At 40.5% G+C, this 21,917-nt stretch overlaps 1 protein-coding gene across 7 annotated transcripts in view; it reads right to left on the bottom strand.

Moving 5' to 3' along the window:
- SENP7 (SUMO specific peptidase 7) overlaps window positions 1-21,917 on the bottom strand; it is a 72,271-nt gene that overhangs the window by 10,680 nt on the left and 39,674 nt on the right. For 4 of the 7 annotated variants that reach the window (XM_084616310.1, XM_084616316.1, XM_084616315.1 and 1 more), the window contains 10 exons: window positions 18,203-18,524; window positions 15,828-16,000; window positions 15,012-15,158; window positions 13,390-13,423; window positions 12,315-12,497; window positions 8,543-8,805; window positions 7,312-7,448; window positions 5,170-5,286; window positions 3,524-3,643; window positions 1,174-1,266 (listed from right to left, as the gene is read on the bottom strand). In XM_084616310.1, coding sequence (XP_084472436.1) covers window positions 1,174-1,266; window positions 3,524-3,643; window positions 5,170-5,286; window positions 7,312-7,448; window positions 8,543-8,805; window positions 12,315-12,497; window positions 13,390-13,423; window positions 15,012-15,158; window positions 15,828-16,000; window positions 18,203-18,524 — 1,589 coding nt within the window. The remainder of the gene's footprint in view (window positions 1-1,173; window positions 1,267-3,523; window positions 3,644-5,169; window positions 5,287-7,311; window positions 7,449-8,542; window positions 8,806-12,314; window positions 12,498-13,389; window positions 13,424-15,011; window positions 15,159-15,827; window positions 16,001-18,202; window positions 18,525-21,917) is intronic. The other 3 variants (XM_084616312.1, XM_084616313.1, XM_084616314.1) reach the window with 3 other exon arrangements.

Below are 21,917 nucleotides of genomic sequence, written 5' to 3'. Positions count from 1 at the left end.
TTGTACTGATCAACCAAAGCATTTCTAACCCTGGTACATAATGAGAGCACACCCTAAAACTATTTAGATTACTCCCCCACTTCAATTCTGACATTTTAGCCAATCTCCTAAATTGCTAAAGTTAGAGACTAATCTGTTACACCACTGGAAATGCGGGCTCTTCATCTAGGTTAGGGGTGGGAAAACTACGGCCTGTGGGCCGGAGCCGTTTTAAGCTGGCCCACGAGCTCCAGCTGGGGAGTGGGATCTGGGACTTGCCCTGCTCTGGCGCTCCAGCTGGGATGCCGGGTCGGGGGCTGCACCACGCGGCTCAGCCCCGTTCCAGTGCTCTAGCTGGAACCCAGGGTCAGGGGCCACTCCACACGGCTCCTGGAAGCCGCAGCATGGCCTCCTTCAGCTCCTACACGCTCCAATGGCTCCCTCTGGCACTCCAGTGGGAGCTGCAGGGGCGGTGCCTGTGGATGTGACAGTGTGCAAAGCCGCCTGGCCGCACCCCTTGCGTAGGAGCAGGAGAAGGGACATGCTGCTGCTTCCGGGAGCCGCTTGAGGGAAGCGCTGCTCAGAGCCTGCACCCCTGAGCCTCTCCCTACACCCTAACCCTCTGCCCCAGCCCTAGCTCTGATTCCCCCTCCAGCTCTCCAAACCCCTCATTCCAGCCCGGAGCACCCTCCCGCACCCCAAACCTCTCATCCCCAGCTCCACCCCAGAGCCCACACCTCCAGCCGGAAACTGCATCCCTTCCTGCATCCCTGCCCCAGCCCTGATCCCCCCCAACCTCTGAACCCCTCGGTCCCAGCCCAGAGCACCCTCCTACACTCCAAACCCCTCATCCCCAGCCCCACCTCAGAGCCCGTATCCCCTCCCACACTCCAACCCCAATTTTGTGGGCATTCACGTTCCACCATAAAATTTCTATTCCCCGATGTGGCCCTCAGGCCAAAAAGTTTGACCACCCCTGATCTAGACAGACAGCATGGTGTTTAGTGCTTTAAAATCTATCAGGAATCCCGAGCTTTCTAGTGGCATTTATTTCGATTGCTGGTGGATCATAAAATATTGGACCCTGGAAATTTCTCTGCTCCCTTTGAGAGTAAATTTAAAATGTTTGAAATTTTAAGATTCAGAAAATGGCCCCACAAAAAACTGTTTCAAAAGTATGTGTGTCATACTTACTCCTCATTAACAGGCACAAAGATATAATCTTTATTAAAGATGTTTATATGTCGAGTCCATGTTCTTACTCTTTTATGTCTTCTTTGTGCCACTCTGTGAATACAAAAACAACAATTACCATTGGTTTGTTTCTTTGGGTTTTTCTGCTGAAGAACTTCAGTGTTGCCAACGTTCATTAACTTACTGCAAGTCTTGCAATATGTGGTGTTCCTCTTAAAGTCGCAGGTACCAGAGTCATGCAATTATGTGAGACTCTCAGCTGACATTGAAAAAAGGTTCCCAGACTTCCCAGTTGCAGAGAAAATTTTGTACCATGTGACTCCCCACCCTCACTGTATGCTCAAGGCCAAAAACCAGAACGTAAGTAAAATGAACTCTGAATATCTTTTTAAGTGTCATGATTTTGGGACCAAACTCATGATTTCTGAATGCTTAGGGCTGGCAATACAGCTGTGTTAACTTAAAATCAAAGCAAATATTTGGGAATAATTTCTTCTTCTGTGTCCGAAAAGAAGGGCTCTGCCAATTTAAACATCTTTAAAGGGAATGTATTTTAAATGTACTTAACATTCATGTGCTCACAAAAGTGTCAGGCTGGAAATTAGCTCCCCGATAAACTCTACTGCTTCCCACCCTAAACAAGTCCTTTTTTAAAAAATCTCAAGAGCACTTCGAGAGGGGAGATGCAGAGGCTGGCAAAACACCTCATCAAGAATCTATGAGAAGTCACTTACAGAACAGGTGGACTGATCTGTATACTGAGTAATTTTCTGAGTCTTTTCAGTTAAACTTATTTGAGCTAGCTTATCCATAGATTTTAAGGCCAGAAAGGACCATTATGATCTTCTAATCTGACATCCTGCATAACACAGGCAATAGACCCATATCCACTAACTCCTGCACCAAGCAACTGGCCATGGAAGATGGTGATATTAGGCTTCTGTAACGATTTCTAACCAAGGGTCTTCAATGATTTACAAACAAACATTCATGAACTAAACCTCACAACACCCCTTTTGAAGACCAGTATTATTGACTAATCCTATCTTACAGAGACAAAAATCTAAGGAACCGAATTTAAGGGCTTTGCACAAGATCACACATTGTGAAAGAGCTAGGAATAGAATGCAGATCTCTCCTGGTTCTGTGTTTGAACTACTAGACCATATTTCCTCTCCAATTTACAGTGAAAAAATATAGTTCCATTTTTAAGGGAGACTGTCAAAAAATCTTCAGGAAATCAAAACTTAGTTTTCACATTTTCTAATTTAGCATAGGATGATGTGAAAACTACTGAGTGATTTGTAAAGTGCTACACATTAGTCAACTTTGAGTGAAATACACCCTGTTCCAGAAGCCATCTGTATTATTACAACCTGAACTGTGGCAGTGTCTGGGCAAAGGTACGGACAAAGTGCTGAGGAAGAGGATGGAACAACTCTGCACCCCCTGCATGTTTCTGTGCTGGCTCTGCATAGACCAACATAAAGAGAAGGTTTGGGGGCAGGTTAGGGGAGGGGCTATAGGATCCACTACTGTGCAGCTCAAAACGAGCACAGGAAACATGCAGTGGGAAGGGGTCCTATTAAAATCCATAGGCAGGAACAGTACCTGTGAAGAGACTACACTGCAGCCTTCCAGTCAGCCTAGGATCTGGGGAGGAAGGAAGTTACACCTACACACAAAATAGTCAAGTTGCTGTGTGTTAGGAGAGATTAATTTCATCCTCAACGAAAAAGGTACAGCAAATTTCAGAGACCTTGACTTCTCAGGAAAGAATCTGACTCCATATCAGAGAACTGCCCTTACACAATATGAAATCTTCTCTCGCAAAAAAACATGTGATTACCACGTGAACTTAATAAATAAAGGGAGCAGCTATATGTGCTATGCTTAAAAAGAACAGTAAAAAAAAACGGAGGTCCTTCTTGCAAAATTGCATGAATCTTCAACAGAGAGGTAATCAAACTAAGTGAAGACATATTAAATTCTAGACCCAGAAAAAGAATCTGGAGGAAAGCGAAAGCATTGTTTGTATTTACAATCAAATGTCCATCACAGACAAACTTTAATAAAATCCACCATTACCATTCTATGACTGCAAACCTAAACTGTGACTTGAGGCATATCTGGAAGATCTGAGAACACTAAGAATACTACATGCCAAAGGACACTTTACTGAAGATTATGCGTGATCCATGGAGAACATTCATTACTGGAGAACAATGTATATTACTAATTTGTTTCTTCCCCCTTCTAATTAAAACCATGACTGTCAGTACTTGTCTGTTAATGTAACAAATCCTTTACTTGTAAACAGTGACATTATGGCATCTGGAAGTGAACTTACGACAGTTTGGGATCTTCTTCAGAGTTTTTTCCTGTCCTGGTCAGGCACTTATAGAAGAAGCTGCTAAAAATATGCGAACGCTCAGCAAGCTGCTTTGGTGCTTTCTCCAACAAGAGATATCTACCGAAAAAACAACAATTGCAGCTTTTTACTCTTTATGTGGAAATTACCTTCCCCCCTCGACAACATAATCTTCACAAAAATATTAAAATACATCAGGGTTATCTTACATTTTGTAATCAGTTATCTTTATAGCTGCTAGCCAAGTCAAAATTTTCTATCTAACTTATTTTAATTGTGTATGGATGGTTATCACTTTAGTATCTAAGTGCCAAACACAGTTATTAAGAGCACAGCCCCACTGAATCCACCCTCTGTCTGAGATCTGTACACCAGAATCAATCCTTTCATATTTAAATAATTAAGTTTCTACTAAAATGAGCTTGAAAACATGAACCAACTGTCAAACAAGCCTGCAAAGACTATGAAACAACAGGTTACAGGTGTGTATTGTCATTACAATTGTATTATTTAATTTCATAGTTAATTCATTAAGTAAAACCCTTCAATTTTTAAAATTGCAGAATCCAGGTACCCTGCTGCAGAATTTATTTTTAGTTTATCAGAGAATACTATTCTTCAGCAAAGCCCTGTGTATCAAAAGATTCACATGGTGCTATGCTTTGCTTCCCCACGGGTTAGAAATTTTTGATTGCAATGCTCTCGCTTACAGTTACTGCGGCAAAACTTTCGTAAAACAAACAAAGGTGAGCCTTGAACATGCTCTGCAGATGACCAGGATTCTGCTCAGGTTTGAGTCAGCACTTCAGGATACTCCAGAAAAAAATGGCAGAAGGCAATGTGGGCTTTGTAAAGCATTGCTCCATTTCAGATAGCTCCTGAAAGGTGGCAGGATGCATAAAAGCCCACACTCCCACTAAAATTCCTGGAAGCTGGAACCTCCGGCTGGGGGGTGCAGACTCTGGGGTGGGGCTGGGGATGAAGTGTATGGGGTGCAGGAGGGTGCTCCGGGCTGGGGCCGAAGGTTTGGAGGGTGAGAGAGAGATCAGGGCTGGGGTGAGGCGCAGTTCCCAGCCAATGAGAGCTGCAGAGCTGACGCTTGGGGCGGCTGCAGCATGTGGAGACCCCTGGCTGCCCGTATGTCTAGGAGCCGAAGCGGGGGGACATGCCGCTGCTTCCAAGAGTCACGAGGAGCCAAGGCAGGCAGGGAGCCTGCCTTAGCCCTGCTGCGCCGCTGACTGGACTTTTAATGGCCTGGTCAGCAGTGCGGACCGGAGTCGCCAGGTCCCCTTTTCGACCAGACTTTCTGGTAGCAAATCATGCACCTGACAACCCTACTTCACTCACAATGAAAGTGCATTCATTTCTGGAGTGGAAACACTGCAGCTATTCTGCTCTATCTAGAGTATACAACAGTATCTTTTGGGAGAAGTGAAGAATAAAATCCAGCCAACTTTAACTGCAGGGGAATATAGATAGGCTAAAAATAACAGCCAAAATTGGAACTAGGCCAAGTCTTTGCTCTATTGTAATCACCACAGACTGTTTAGAGATCACCATTTTAGGTTTCAGTCAAAAATAAATTAACATCAAAATGATTCTTATTCGTCCCTTTTATTACTTACTTAAGATAGAAGTCAATGATGACATCATTGAGGAATTCTCCATACTCTAGACACTCTAGATCCTCTCTTGTGACACCCAGTCCTCCTTTTGTGGGTGGGGCAGGATAAACAATCAAACTAGAAAGCAAAAGTGATATTATAACAAGATGAGCTATAGTTTAACAAGTCACTTACAAAATATTCCTAATGCCCATGAAATTATGCTTCAGAAGGTGGTGAAACAATACTACGGAGATTCATAGATGTACATTATCTAAGCAAAAATCTTTATGGACTGTGTTTTATGCTAGTTCAAGCAGATGTATTGACGGGCTACTAAGATATAAATGATTCTACTTGTCTAGTTATCCTCGCTCCCATCTCTTCACACAGCTTCTATGAAGTTCCCACTTCATGAAAACCTGACAAACCTCCACCTTTTCTTCATTGTTTGAGCCTGACACATTAACCATTGCTATGGATTCCAATATATGCATCCAAGATCTTTGTGATCAACTCAAAGTGTGCAGCATTTGGCAGAAAATTATCAAGAACTTAAACTAATACATGTTTTGAAAGGGAATGATGAAATAATAGGAAATTAGAATGACCACATTCATGGAAGAATGAGAGCACTTTTGCTCAACCTATGTACTTTCACAGTGACTCTAATTAAACACTTGGAATTATATTGGTACTCTATTCCTAACACTATCATACATGTGCAAAATTGAGTATTTGCATTACTACAGTAATATTGCACATAATGTAACACTGCAAAACCTGAGTCAATAATACACAGAAATGACTGAAACTGACCGTTTCAAAAAAATCAGGGGAAAAGAAGTATCGGTATTCTGGTTTTGTATGTAACTAAAGCCATCTATAAAATCTTGTCCCTTATATAAAAAGCATATGGCAGGCGTGTCTCAGATTTCAGCAGCTTTCTATAAAAGCTGTTAAAACAGTGGCTTTCTAAACTCGCCATTAACCCAGATGTACAGTGTACGATCAAAAAGAACAGGAGCACTTGTGGCACCTTAGAGACTAACAAATTTATTAGGGCATAAGCTTTCGTGGGCTACAGCTCACTTCATCGGATGCATAGAATGGAACATATAGTAAGAAGATATATATGAAGATATATATACACATACAGAGAAGGTGAAGTTGCCATACAAACTGTAAGAGGCTAATTAATTAAGATGAGCTATCATCAGCAGGAGAAAAAAACTTTTGTAGTGATAATCAAGATGGCCCATTTGGACAGCTGACAAGAAGGTGTGAGGATCCTTAACTTAAGGAAATAGATTCAATATGTGTAATGACCCAGCCACTCCCAGTCTCTATTCAAACCCAAGTTAATGATATCTAGTTTGCATATTAATTCAAGCTCAGCAGTTTCTCATTGGTCAGTAACTCAGCACAGTTCTGAACTTGAAACATTTCGCCATTACTCTCTCAAATAATAATAAGAGGATCTACATGTCTTCCACCTACGGACATGGTACACTGATAATCTAAGGACGTTATTTTTAAATAAATATTTGTTAAATATTTGATAATATTTGACTGTGTTAAGTGGGGAAAGATACAAGACAGATTCTCAGGTGATTTAAATCAGCACTGACGTCATTTACATCATTATTTACACGAGCTGAAGGTTCAGCTCTGCAGTTAACATTTACAATGTAAAAACTCGTTTCCAGGCCAATACTCATGCTACCTGATTTGAACGGTGTACTGAGTATTTCCACTTTTAATCTCTCATACAAAAACAAAACAGTGTAAAATTTTCAGCTAAAATTAAGTGTGTGTAGGAATACCGGCCCACGTTAGATGTTGGTGAACTATGGTTTTAAATTGAGTTGGGATATTAGCATGAGTCACAGGCTGAAAGCCTGTGAAGAAAAAGGATGAAATTGTGAAAAAGAAGAGATGTTGTATTAAGACTTACAGTTTGAAATATCTTATTTAAAGTTTGGACTAAATAAATCAAAATAAAATACTGTTAATTGGGTACCACATGCACCTTTCACCCAAAAATCTCAAAAGTGATTTACAAATATTAATTAAGTCATTAATTTATTCCAGCTATTTACTTATGTAATTTGCAATCATGGGCTTTTTTCTTAACTGCTCATATAAATAAAGCATACATACTTCTTAACTGGTCCAGTTTCCCTTATTTCTTTCCACTCATCATCTGACTTAGATGACATAGAAATGGAATAACAACCACCATTTTGCTTCTGCAACAGAGCATAACTTGGCTTGGTGACATTTGCTTTTGGTTCCTGCTGGTGAAAAGAAAAAAAAAAAAACCTAAACAAAAAAATCATCTTTATACACAAGTGAAAACACAGCTAGAAGTAAAACAAGGCTAGAAGTAAAACAAGGCTAGAAGTAAAACAAACCTAAGTACATCTTGCTATCTACAATAAATCTTCATTTATTATTCAATTCATTCATTATTCATTAAATCTTCATATTTTGTCCCCTTTCTCCTCCTGCCAAAACCTACCTGCTGGCTAGCAAAAACAGAACTTAACATTTACATGCAACATTAAGCAGTTCAATGGTAAATGTACCTGTGAGCCCAAGCACATATATAAACAACGACAGGTAACACCTACACAGCATTTTTCTCTTCAAAATGGTTTACAAACATTAGTCAGCCATGTGAATTGGGGAGTATTATCCTCACCTTTTTGAAAAGGAAAGAGAAGCAGAAAAGATAAGGCTGGAATGTCAGAGGCGCCGAGTACCCCATTGGTTTCAATGGGAGCTGCAGTTATTGGGCACATCAAGCCTTTAGTGACTTGGCAAAGACTACAGAGCTATCACAAAGCAGGGAGCAAAACAGATGAATTCTTGGCTTCTAGTTTTGTACTCAGACCAACCCACCTTTCCTATACCAATACTGTTACTGAATAGAACAAATGTGTCTGATTTTTGACATTTGGGGAATTGGTCAGTTTCATACTTTCAGCTTCCAATTTTCCCCTCAAAGGGACGCATATCAGGACCAGACTGTGCAATACATCCAGTGCCCTACAATGGCTTGCACACCTAGAAGCAGAAGGCGGGAATGGGATCCTTGTGCTTCTCTGAATGCAAGAACCATGGTTCTGGCTGGCTCTTGCACAGGTTTTGTACAATGGCAGAGGGCCCCTTGAACCCTCCTCCTGTGCACCCTTACAGGGGACAATCCAGCATTTAATGCAGAATGTAACTATTGCCTCATTATGAAGGATACACTAACAAACGTTATCGATTCTTAACTATGGATACAGATACTTTTATTTTCTGTGAGTAATTGAAAATGGCTTGATTTCTCTACTGGCAGTAAGTGACTTGACTCCAATGAATCATTTGAGAGTCATTTATTAACCTGAGGTAGGGGGTTCACAAGAACTGGAGTGCTGCTCTTCTGCATCTGCTGCTGAAATGAAGCCTGGCAATAATTCATAAAGGAGCTTTCCTCAGGTGACAAGTCCTTAAACAAAGGTAATGCCTGCTTCCAAGACAAGTAGTCAGAGAGATCTGGGGACCTGTTTTTCTTCCTCACTTCCGCAATCACCTCATTCAGCTTAATCTGTTCTCTTTCCGTGAGTGGTTGGAAGAGTTCGAGGAAAACAAATTCGCTAGATTTGGCTGTCAGAAGAAAAAAGGCAGAGCATTAACTGAGACTGACGAGACATGGCAGAACTTCAGCAACAGTTGCATAGACTATAATTGTCAGATCACAGCAATGATTTGTTGAAAGAAGTTACAATTTACATTTCAAAAGTTTTAAATTAAATTTAACAGGCACAAAACAGACAAGCATAAAAAACCTAATAGTGCCTCCTTAAGGTTTACTATTAAACAATAATGCCTCAAAATAATTTGGGCTGATATTCACAACTGCCTACTGGATTAGGCTCATATTTACCACTAATTTCAATGCATCTGAATTCCCTGAGGATTTAGCCTTAATTTCTAGAGCTGGTCATCATGAATGCATAACTCATTTACAACCTGTACTCGATGGGGACTACATCCTGAAAGAAATCTTTCCTGAATCCCCTCTTCTGGCCTTCAAACAACCCCCAACCCTCCTCATCAGAAACAAGCTACCCACAAACCAGGACACACCAACTCAAAGCAGCACCAGACCTTGCCAGAACAAATGCAAAACCTGCAGACATATCTCCACTGTTATGATGATCAACTCTCCACATAACACATCCTTCAAGATCCATGAGTCCTACCCATGCCTATCACAAGATGTGGTTTATACCTCATCCAGTGCACTAAATGCCCCAACAACACTTATGTGGGTGAAACCAGACAATCACTATGCTCTCAAATGAACTCACACAGCAAAAGGATGAGACAAGAACACCATTTCACCTACAGGTGAACACTTTTCACAAGTGTATTTTCACAGGAGTATTTTCCACTGAATGCATCCGATGAAGTGAGCTGTAGCTCATGAAAGCTTACGCTCAAATAAATTGGTTAGTCTCTAAGGTGCCACAAGTCCTCCTTTTCTTTTTGCGAATACAGACTAACATGGCTGCTACTCTGAAACTTTTCACAAAGCAATCACTCTCTATCTGACCTCTCAGTCCTCATTCTCAAAGGAAAGCTGCACAACACCTTCAAAAGATGAGCCTGGGAGCTTAAATTAGTAACTTTACTGGACACTAAAAATCATGAACTGAAGGGAGAAACTAGATTTATGGCTTATTACAACTATCTATCCCACTAACAACCTTCCCCCCCATGGTGCTTCCCTCCCCCCTCCTTCCTTCCCCCAGGACTGGAGGGATGTTATCGGGCCACTTCACCTTGAATGGCCCCTTGAAATATGTGTTAATGACTTATGCTAAATAATCTGTTACACCTTCTATTAGCTGTGACATTATGTTTCCGAGAAGAGCTCTGTGTAGCTCGAAAGCTTGTCTCTCACCAAGACACTGGTCCAGTAAAAGACATTACCTCACCCAACTTGTCTCTGTAAGAGTATGTCTACACTGCAATTAAAAATCCGTGGCTGGCCTGTGCCAACTGACTCGGGCTCGGGGGACTTGGACCGCAGAGCTGTTTAACTGCAGTGTAGGCTTCTGGGCTTGGGCTGGAGCCTGAACTCTGGGACCCTCCCACCTTGCAGGGTCCCAGAGCCCTCTGGGTACCTCTACACATAAAACACTACAGCGACACAGTGGCACCGCTGCAGCTGCGCCGCTTTAGCACTTCAGTGAACTCCTCAAGTCAGCACAGGTAATCCACCTCCCTAAGGGAGGGTAGTTAGGTCGACGGGAGAATTCTACTGCTGTCTATGGCAGTGATTAGGTCAGTTTAAAAAATGCATCACTCAGGAGTATGGATTTTTCACACCCCCAGGCAACATAGTTAAACCAACCTAAGTCCCTAAAGTAGACTAGGCCTCACTCAATCGCTCACTTTACAAAACTCCTATTCCATGCGTAAAAGCTAATGCTTACCCTAAATTCTCTCTTTAAATAGAAAGAAGCACATTTATGGGTTAGAAGTACTACTGAATCTCAAGGAATACTGACACTACAGTTTTTAATAATGGTCATGCGGTTGCTCATTTATGAGTCAAAATACTGTGGGCTCAGACCAGTCGTGAGAGATTCTCTCTGTCACTTCAATTATTGATTTTCATCCTGTTTCCTATTTTCTCTCTTTTAGCAACAGTAATGTGGTTCATCATCTCCAAGTCAGAGTTGGTACATCAGACAAATTATTACCTCATTCCTGCCTAATTTATAAGGTCTCTGAATGTATGAAGGAGAATTATATCCCCACATTATTTCTTACATGGCATTACAGATGTGTTCAGTGCTTTACAAAACAAAGAATCTCTGCCCAAAAGACTGTATAAACAAGTTAAATAATCTATCTGCATTTGACCTCATGGGATTTTTCTATTTTAATCCAACAAGACTGCACCACAGTGTTACAGCATCATTTTTGAAGATTCAATACATCTCCTGCTGTCTTCCAAGATATTCTTCTTGCACATTCACCATCAGAAGATAGAATCCCTGGAGAACACCATACGTGCTCTTAAAGAGATACTTATTATAGTCAGCCTGATTTTGAAAGCCATCTGTGATAGAGCAGAGAAACCTCCCACCAGCAGAAAATGGGTTAAAGAGAGTGTATAGGTCCAGCTAGCCCCCACATACCTACAGCCAATGACAGGCCTAGAGGGGGAAGGAGAGAGAGAACCTGGCTCATTTCAGGGTTGACCAGCAAAGAGAGACAAGGGGTAGCTCTGCCTCTTCATGAGGGGAGCTTCAATACAAGCCTGACAGCCACTGGGGGAGAAGCACTGTGTCCCTGACCAAGAGATACTGTTGAGGAGACTAGGGAGCATCTAGCAGTGAGTGAATGGTTATGATTTGAATGTAAAAGACACTGTGTGACTAGGACACTCCAGCCTTACATATGCCCCCACTCAGAGGGATCTGATGCCACAAAAGGTCCACAAGGCGGTGTTACTCCAGGTGAGCCACTAGAAATTGTTTGGATTATAGGGCCCTTGCCCCAAACTGAAGAGACATAAGTAGGAAGTAGCTCAAGGCAGCAGACTTGGACTCTGCCAGGAGGACCCTGTTGATGTTGCTTCACACGTGGCCCAGGACCCCCTACCATACTCCCTTACAGGCTGAGACACAGAGGCAAGTGGAGGCCAGAAGTTTTCCAGTCTAAGGTGACACCTCTACCACCTGGTCAGAGAATAAAGGGGCCAAAAGTCAGGTTGCTAACCAGTTGGCTGCCTCGCCTTCTGAGCACACTATCACACCAGCCATTTGCAGAATAGAATGTTGCACAGTTCAAAGGGGCACATTTATTTCTGTACTTTTCACACAATTTCCCATCAACTTCACTGAGCTTTAGACTGCCATTAATTTGTTGAATTTTTGCATTACATTAGGTTAACTTTAATTCCCCTTTTAAGGAAAGCCAACTAAACAGATGAATTTTGAGAAAGCAAAACTGACCACTTTTTAAATAATTAATGGTCTCCTGTTTCTCAAATTTAAAATCTGAAATAGCCACCTGATTGCATGCTTATATATAGCAATCACATTTTTTTCATAACGTCTTAAAGGGGCCAGTGAATAGCCCTATCATATACTCACATGGCTTGCTTAAAACAGACTTTTCTAATTGGGTTTCGATCTTTTCTACATAGTCTGCAGACAGCCAAAGGAAAATGAAAGTGCTAGTCCTTGAAGAGTGACAATCTTCGTTATTCCTCCACAGGCCAAACTTTCTTAGGTGCATGGTATCCACTGACAACTCTATGTTCTTATTAGGAGCCACTGTAGAAAACCGGGTTTAAAATAAGCAGAACTTACCACCGAGATACACAAACAAATATATTGCATATTAAGACACACAAAATAAAAGTCAAATGCCATTGTATTCAACTTGTGCAGCATGAGTAGTACATGAAGACAACTACTCTTCTAAGACTTGCACTCTAAACAGAAAGTTACAAAATTGTAATACAAAAGCACAACTGCACAAAAATGGGGTTGTTTATAGAAGTTCTAACTCATTTTCCCTAAGAATAATTGTAGTTATATTAATTCTCTAGCTATTAAGTTTAAATTTAATTGTGTCAGAAACCTACTCCCCTTCTTTCAGTCAATTCATCTGTCATCAATTAAGAATGGCAGAGTAACACTTCCCAATGAGTAGTGGTTATACGCTCATTAAGTTATAATACTCTGAACAGTTGACTTAACATTAAAATATTGGTTTATACTTCCTTATCTTTAGTTGATTAAGGAATTTCCTTCAACTCTAACATGTAACACTTCACTTGGACTGCAAAAATTTATGCGTATGCTTAACTTCAAGTACATGTCCAGTCCCTTTTACTTCAATGAAACTACTTGCTTTTAAAATTAAGCACATGCTTAATTAAGTAGCTGCTTAAGTCTTTGCAAGATCAAGGCCCAAGATATAACAGTGATGGACTCATTATAAACATCACAGATGCTACTGAACTAGTTAAAAGTTACTAAGCTATTAATTACTGTAACATAAGAACTCCCTCACTTTGGTCTAAATGCCATATTGAAAACAATTAAAAAGGGAAAGTGCTTGCAGAACAGTAAGTTATACAAAATGTTTTCATAGAAAACGTGTTAGTGTTTTGCGCATGGTTTTGTTAATAGGTGGACATGATGCAATATAGTATCTTACCTTGAAATGGGATCTTAATATACCTTGTAGTAAACTTAAAGGAAAAATTAAAACAGTAAAAATTAGTTTATTTTTCAACATTATTGCTCAAAACAATTAAATAGCACATATTTATTTTCTGTACATTCCTCTTTCTGCTCAGCTGAATAAGCTGAGAGAAAAAATATTGGATTTAAGAACATAGCCTAAATTTTTTTGACCAGGGTGCCTAATGTTAGGCTCCTAAATCCATACTAAGGCATCTAAATAACTCCGATCTGATTTTCAGAGATGCTTCAGCATCTCAAATCTCCCTGGAGTCAACGGTAGCTAGCGAGAGGGCCAGCTCCCCTAAAAACCTGGTCACTTTTAAGTAGGTCCGTAAATATGAATACAGGAGCCTAATGAAACAACCATTTTGGCAGTTGTCTTATACAAATAATTTAAGAACTTTTGTATTAGCAATCACATGGTGGTACAGTTCTGCATCTTACATACATCTTAGGGCAGGAAGTCAAATTTACTGACAGAATATGTGGAAACTATACATAAAAAAATCTAGTTGAAGAAATACTCCTCCTGTGGTCATTTTAAATTAAGATTATCCTCTATACTTAGTCTTCACTTTTCCCTCTCCTTACCAATCTAAAGGCTAAGAATTAAACTGTTAAGATAAAAATTTTAAATTCTGGCTATTGATACTGATTCTATGGAAGTCACAAATTATGGTTCAAATGATTTTGGCAAGTCTTTATTTCATTAGACTTTAATGATACATTTTATTACTGTATGCGAATCTGTTTCACAGGGAACACTAGCAATGGGTACAGATGAAATTATTACAAAGAAATACCCTGAAGCGTGAAGCTATAAACCAGAACTGAAAAGTGTGTCCAAACAAAAACTGATTTTTTTTAATTGCACTATGTACACTGAGTCCGGTCTGGGAGTTGCGCAAATCCCAACACTTCGTAACATACCTGGGCTATGGTTTAATCTGTTTCTTGGTTTATACTTTTCATAACATGATATGTATGCTGCCCCCTCTGTCCATATTAAGATTTTGGTGCTGTTTTAATGCTCTTTGTTTTAAAACTATGATATAGAGCGCATATCTTTAAATGAGAAGTTTGGAGCACACTGTCCATCTGGAATACAAACATTAAGGGTTACTTTGTTGTAAGATCTGCAGTATTCCAGTAAAACATCAATGCTCTTGGTTTCAAGAGATGGTACGTCTGACCAGGCCAGTTTTTGCTTTCCCGTTGTGATTTTAAAAAATTGTCCCAGTTTGAGTTATGATTGAGAATGTAAGTACCCTGCCTACTCATATAAATCTTGCTTTCTGAAAACTTCAGAGCATGGATTTCTTGGAAAACATCAACAGCCTTGCAGCTCACTGAATGGAACATATCAGTACAACAGATAGGAGGTGATGACTTACATGGACACCTCTTGATCAAAACAACTGGTAGGAAGGGGGCAGGTTTAATTTCAGAGTTATCCGTCTTCTTTCATCCTTTGAAGTCTATTCATAATATGTGGAACTTGGCTTTACAAATAAAACTCTTTGTAAATGTGGAACTATTTGGCTTTACAAATAAAAATAAAAGTCCCATCACAGTAATAATAAGTCAACTTACCAAAACACAACCTGTTGACGTTCCTTTTATGTTTCCTATATACAGCGTAGTAATCTTAATATCCAGTGCTGGCTCCATCTGTTTATTGGATGTGTTACAGGAAGGTAAGTCTGTGGAAGAGTTATCTTCAAGTGGTTCAGTTGAAACCTATATAATTAGAAATATTTTAATACAGTGCTTGGAGTGAGCGTTTTAGCCCTAACCTCAAGGTAATTTCCCCCTAGGAGTTATTTTTCAAACAGGTTTTCCATATTACAAGATGCATACGTTATTATTACTAAGGAACTAGTTCTGGAGTTTATCCTCTCAAGGGGTTAGAGGCAACTCTCTCTTCCTAGTTTGTGTCACTTCACCAAAATATAACAGTGCTCTTTCAGCTCCATCTCTTTGCAAACTGATCCAACACAAAAGCAGACCCATACAGTATAGCAGCAGCAAATATCCCTTTTCCCACATCAAACCTACACAATCCAACTTAAAACCAACATTCAAGGCATGTTGCAATACTTCATCTATAGGAAAAGACAAGCAATGTGTCTTCTAACTCGATACAAAACTACATGCAGGGATGCTCCACAGTTAGACTGAGTACAGCAACACAAAACCCAGTAGTATATGATTGGACAGTGAGTTACTGAACTTCCTTTTATCATGAGTTTTAGATTCAAATCCCATTTTTTAGGCCAAAGGGAAATGAGCAGGTTTAGCATATGTTATTGTAGCTGTGTCAGTCCCTGGACATTAGAGAAACAAGGTGGGTGCGTAATATTTTTTTGGATCATCTTGTGTTGGTGAGAGAGAAGCTTTTGAGCTTACACAGAGCTGCTCTTCATCTTCAGTTACATCTTGCAATAGCTCTTCTGCCAAAGGTAACTCAGGCTCTTGCTCTGTTTCTTTGTTGTCAGTTGTGTCATCATGCACAGGCTGCAGATCCATCTTTTCTGGGTCTTTTGGTTCAGAAGATCCTTCATCGTCGCTGGAAAGAACAACTAAAGAGGAAAATCCATTTTTATAAGACTCAGATTTAAGAATAAATTGTAACTCCTATCAAATCACAGATTTTTGGTAAGAAAAAAAAAAGCCTGTCTGCAATTGACACTGGGGGTTTAATTAAACCCCCATTAAACAGGAAGTTACGCTGACTTGGTAGACCTGGGGTTGAACTATGCACTACCATGTAAGCAATCCGCGTGACATACATTCATACATACACTTATGTTTGTGTGTGTATGTCTCTCTCATTGGCTTGGAAGGGGCAGAGAAGACTGCAGAGAAACTTCTATAATGCAGACTGACCTCCATTGCTCTGCACAACCCCTACTGGCTAATTTAAGAGTGGTATTTACAAGCTCCTAAGAGTTCCACCCAGTCTTCAGCTAAAAATATGTTAATGTACAGCTGCAGGGATACGAGGGAGGGCAGGAGAATGAAACACCAAAAAGGACACTGAATAAAATAAGCTTAGATTTAATGCAACACTATGGTTCTGACTTAAATGATCACAAAATCAAGGAGATTCAAAATTAAGGTTGACACTGTATCCTTTACTCACTCCAATATGATTTTTATACACACGCACACGCTTACTTTCAACAAGATTACTGGTCTAGTAGATGGGGCGAAGCTGTAGATGCGATATATCTTGATTTTAGTAAGGTTTCTGACACAGTCCCATGTGACATTCTCATAAGCAAACTAGCAAAATGCGGTCTAGATGAAAAGTACTATAAGGTGGGTGCATAACTGGCTGAAAAACCACACTCAGAGAGTAGTTATCAATGGTTCGCTGTCAAACTGGGAGGATTTATTTAGTGGGGCCTCACAAGGGGCTGTTCTGCATCTGGTACTATTCAATATTTTCATTAATGATTTGGCTAATGGAGTGGAGAGTACGCTTATAAAGTTTGTGGATAATACCAAGCTGGGAAGCATTGCAAGCTCTCTGGAGGAAAGAATTATTATTCAAAATGACCTTGACAAATTGGAGAATTGGTGTGAAATTAACAAGATGAAATTAAATAAAGACAAGTGCAAAATACTACTGTTAGGAAGGAAAAATCAAATGAGGAATAACTGGTAAGGCAGTAGTACTGTTGGAAAGGATCTGGGTATAGGGAATCACAAACTTAGTATGAGCCAACAATGTGATGTAGTTTAGAAAAAATCTAATACAATTCTGAGGTGTATTAACAGAAATGTCAAAGCTAAGATACAGGAAGTAACTGTCTAGCTCTACATAGCGCTCGTTATGACATAGCTGAAGTACTGTGTCCAATGCTGGGCACCACACTTCAGGAAAGATGTGGATAAACTGGAGAGAGTCCAGAGGAGAGCTACAAAAATGATAAGAGCTTTAGAAAACCTGACCTACGAGGAAGGTTAAAAAACTAGGCATGCTTAATCTTGAGAAAGGAAGACTGATGGGGGACCTGATTACAATCTTCAAATATGTTAATGGCTGTAGTAAAAAGGAAGGTGATCAGTTGTTCTCCATGTCCACTGAAGGTAGGACAAGAAGCAATGGGCGTAATCTGCATTAAGTGAGATTTAGGTAAAATAAAAATATTACGAAGCTAAGATATTAAGGTTAATATATTAAGAAAATCTTTGAAACTATAAGGATAGTTAAACATTGGAAGAAGCACTGAGAAATACCCAACATTGGAGGTTTTTATTAACAGGTTAGACAAACACCTCTCAGGGATGGTCCAGATATATTTGGTCTTGCCTCTGTGCAGGAAGCTAGATTAGGTGACCTCTCAAGGTCCCTGCCAGTCTTTTACATTTATATTATTTTATATTTGTATAGAACCTTTTACCAAAAGATCTCAAAGCAATTTTCAGGCATTCACGAATTAAGCCACAACACACCTCCTTAAGGTAGCTAAATATTTCTCTCATTTTAAAGCTCAGAAACAAGCAGAGTAACTTGCCCAATGTCACACGAGTCAGTTGTAGAATAAGGAACAGAACCCAGAAATTCCGTCTCCCTAATGCTGTTCCATAACTACAAGACCATCCATTGCAATAATACACATCATGCACTGTTCTGAGATTTGTGCAATGCTTTAGTGATACTGTGATCTCTGATCCATATATTCTACTTCAAGTATTTACATTAGTAAGTCATGCCTGCCTCTTCTAAGTTTCTAAAAAGATCAATAAATATCACTAACAGATATATTACATACTTGGCTCAGCTGAAACAAATGTCTGATTGGCCTTGCAGATTCTGTTGCGCAACTTGCTCAGATACTCTGACATGTCCACCTTTGGTTTACCAGAAGTGCCAACTAGTGGGGAAATCCTCACATCCTCACTGGTGGTAGAATACTGCTTCTGTAATGAACTCCTGGGAGGACGCTCTGAGCAGTGTTCCTTTGCACAGCTGAAAGCTGGTTCCAAATGGTCATGGATGGACGTTTCTTTACATTCTGCCTCTACAACCAGGGAAACATTTTCCTGAATCAGGCCAGATCTGTGGCCCTGGGTTGAAATTATCCTTCGTTCTTTCTAGAAAACAAAAATCAAAGATTTAATCTTTTCTGGGGTCCAAAACATACATTTGTTTCCTGACCTTGCTGAGATGACTGAGCTCTGTGACCACTGACTTACACACCTAGCAAGGTAAAAGAGATGTTGCTGAACATTTCAGACAGAGCTAAGTGTAGGACTCAGACTGGGGTTAATTCTTCTTCCCCCATCTTATGACAATGCAGAACGTTTACGTAAGATATCGTAAGCAGAGAACAACCTTTCTGACCATGATTATTTTCAAACTGAACAAGAAACCAGTGTCTAACCTTTTGGCAGCTGCCCCATGGGCTGCCACAGATGGGAGTTAGAAGTGCTCGTTGCCTATCAAAAGCAGAGTTGGGGGTATTGAACAACTCTCAGATTCAGCCCATTGGGAGTTCAGGGCCTGATCCAAAGCCCACTGACGTCAATGACAGTCTATTCACTGACTGCAAGGGGCTTTGGAGTAAGTGCTTACAGAGCACCTATCATTGGAGCATGCAGGTGCTTGAACACAGATGACTTGTATTGGACTCTGCTCTTACCTTCTGCAAGTTCAGTTTCTCAAACTTGAATTCCTTTACCCCTTTTTTCCCTGGCTTAACAACTGATCAGAATAAACTATTTATCATCTCCAGGACTCCAATAACCGACTTGCAGTTCATAATTTTAATATATTTAAAGGTTATGGTTTATTCTCTTCTATCAGTGAAGGAAGCTATGTTACTGAATTTATGCTTTAATTAGCTTAGTGCTTTGCAGTGTAACAATAATTAATGGTTCCAAAGCACACTTTAAGCCATGGTATAGCATTTTAGATTACAATAAAAAGGGTTAAAACTGAAGTGAGGGGGAAAAAAAAAGTAATTTTGGAAATGAAAAAAACAGTGAAAGAAGAAAATTAGCACACCAATACATTCTGCTACTTAGGCACCAATGCTGGAGTACACAAGTAACTCTACATACCTGAGTAGTCACACAAATTCAAATTGGACAATAAGGAGGTGATATTTAAAGTATATCAGAAACATAAAAAATCCTAAGAGTATTGGCCCATTATGAGACAAAAATGGGGGAATTAATAATAATGCACAAAAGGCAAAAGTGTTCAATATATCTGCTCTGTATTTGGGGAAAAACAAATGCTGTAATCATATAACACTCTTTCCACTCCACTAATATCGAGTTAAATATCAGCTACTAAAAGTAAGACATTTTTAAAATCAAAAGCAGGTCTGAATAACTTGCATCTAAGAGTTTTGAAAGAGCTGGCTGAAGAGCTCACTGGACCATTAATGCTCATTTTCAATTAGTCTTGAACACGGGGGCAGTCCCAATGGACTGGAAAAAAAACTAAGGTTGAGCCAATGTTTAAAAAAAAGTAAACAGGACCACTTAGATAATTACAGTCCTGTCACTCTGGCATCGATCCCAGGCAAGGTTATGGAGTGGCTGATATGGGACTCAATTAATAAAGAATTCAGGGTAATATAATTAATACCAATCACCATCGGTTTACAGAAAATAGATCCTGTCAAACTAACCTGATAGCTTTTCTGATGAGATTACATTTGATTGATAAAGATAGTAATATTGACATAATATAGTTAGACTTTTGTAAGGCACTTGACTTGGTAACACATGATGGATTAAAAAACTAGAATGATATAAAATCAGCTTGGCACTATGATGGGGTACTCACCCCACACCAGCCCTGAAGGGGTTCAGGTGGCCCAGAAAGGGCTAATTAACCTACACAGTTGCATCTCTTGGGAGGTTCAGGGATTTATAAAGAGTAATTGCTGATGGAAGCCCAGCTGGGGGAGAAGCTGGGAAACAATTATAAAGACAGGAAGTTTGTAGTAGCAGGAAGGCTGCAGGAAGAAAGTCTGTAGTCATTCTCTAGGAGCACAGAGGTAAGAAGGAGGAAACCAGGGTAGAGAATAAGTAGAGCCTTGTGCGGATAGAAAATATATACCCACAGATGCGGACATCCAAGGATACAAATTGCTATCCGCGGAGCTGTAGGAATTGCATGGTGAAAGCAGCAGCATATTGAGCTGTCTCTCCCAGGAGATAGCACCCCATGCTGGCAGCTCCTCTGGCTTGGCTGTTCTGCCCCCAGCCCTGCCCAGCGGAGGGTGGGGTGGGGGATGGAGAAAACAACCAGGCTCACTGGCAGCTGTCCCTGGTGCTGCTAGTGTGTGCAAGCAGCTCACACGCCTCCGGGCAGGAGACACAGAACGTTGTGTGAAAGGGATTCATATCTGAAAGCATGTGAACCACTTGCATACACTAGCGCAACCAGGGACAGCTGTTGATGAGCCTGGTGCCTGACCCAGTGGGCAGGGGTGGGGGTGGTACACCCATGCTCAATCAGTGGATATTGATTTATACCCAGGGATATAAATTTTGTATCCGCACAGGGCTCTAAGTCCTGGGATCCTAGCCCCGGAAGCAGGGTCAGTCCCAGAGAAGTTGTGGTGAAAAATAGCTTGAGAAGTCCAGGTAGGAAGAAGCCCAGTGAAAGCAGCAGCAAGGATGGGGACTGTGTAGACCTTGACTGCTGTTCATAGGGTTCCAGGACTGGAACGCAGTGTAGAGGGAGGGCCTGGGTTCCTCTACCAGCCACAGGAAAGTGGCAGAGGACTGTTGGAGGTACCATCCACACAGCTGGTCTGGTGGAACTTTAATACCCTGGAAAGGGGCATTATATAGTGACTAGCTGGAGTGGTGGGTCATGAAGAGACAGCATTGTGAATTACGAGAAGAGGAATGAGTACACCGATGGAGTGACCATCAGCAGGGGGTGCCTAAAAGGAAGAAAACCGGTATACCACGCCTGGTCACAAGGAGGCACTCTTGTGGTGAGTGAACCCCATTACAGGCACACATTAGATGGACTAATATCTGGCGAACTGATAGGTCTCAAAATGAGACTGTAAACAAGCAATCATCACTGAGCACATGTATGTCTAATGTGGTCCCACAGGGATTAGTTCTTGGCCCTACCCTACAAAATTTTTTTATCAGTGAGGTGGAAGAAAACAAAAATTCATCACTGATAAAAATTGCAGACAACACAAAAATTGGGGGGAGTGGCAAATAATGAACAGGACAGGTCACTGACAGAGTGATCTGAATCGCTTGGTAAGCTGGGTGCAAGCAAACAATATGCATTTTAATAAGTCTAAGTGTCAATTATACATGGTGGGAACAAAGAATATAGGCCGTACAAACAGGATGAGTGACTATCCTGGAAAGTAGTGAGTAAGATTTAAGTGTGGTGGATAATCAACTGAACATGAGCTCCCAGCAGTCTGATGCTATGGCGAAAAGGGCTAATAAAATCCTCGTATGCATAAACAGGGGAATCTCAAGTAGGAGCAC

The sequence above is a fragment of the Lepidochelys olivacea genome (assembly GCF_965140295.1).
Source record: "Lepidochelys olivacea isolate rLepOli2 genome assembly, chromosome: 1".
NCBI classification, from domain to species: domain Eukaryota; kingdom Metazoa; phylum Chordata; order Testudines; family Cheloniidae; genus Lepidochelys; species Lepidochelys olivacea.
This window is presented reverse-complemented; position numbering and strand designations above follow the sequence as displayed.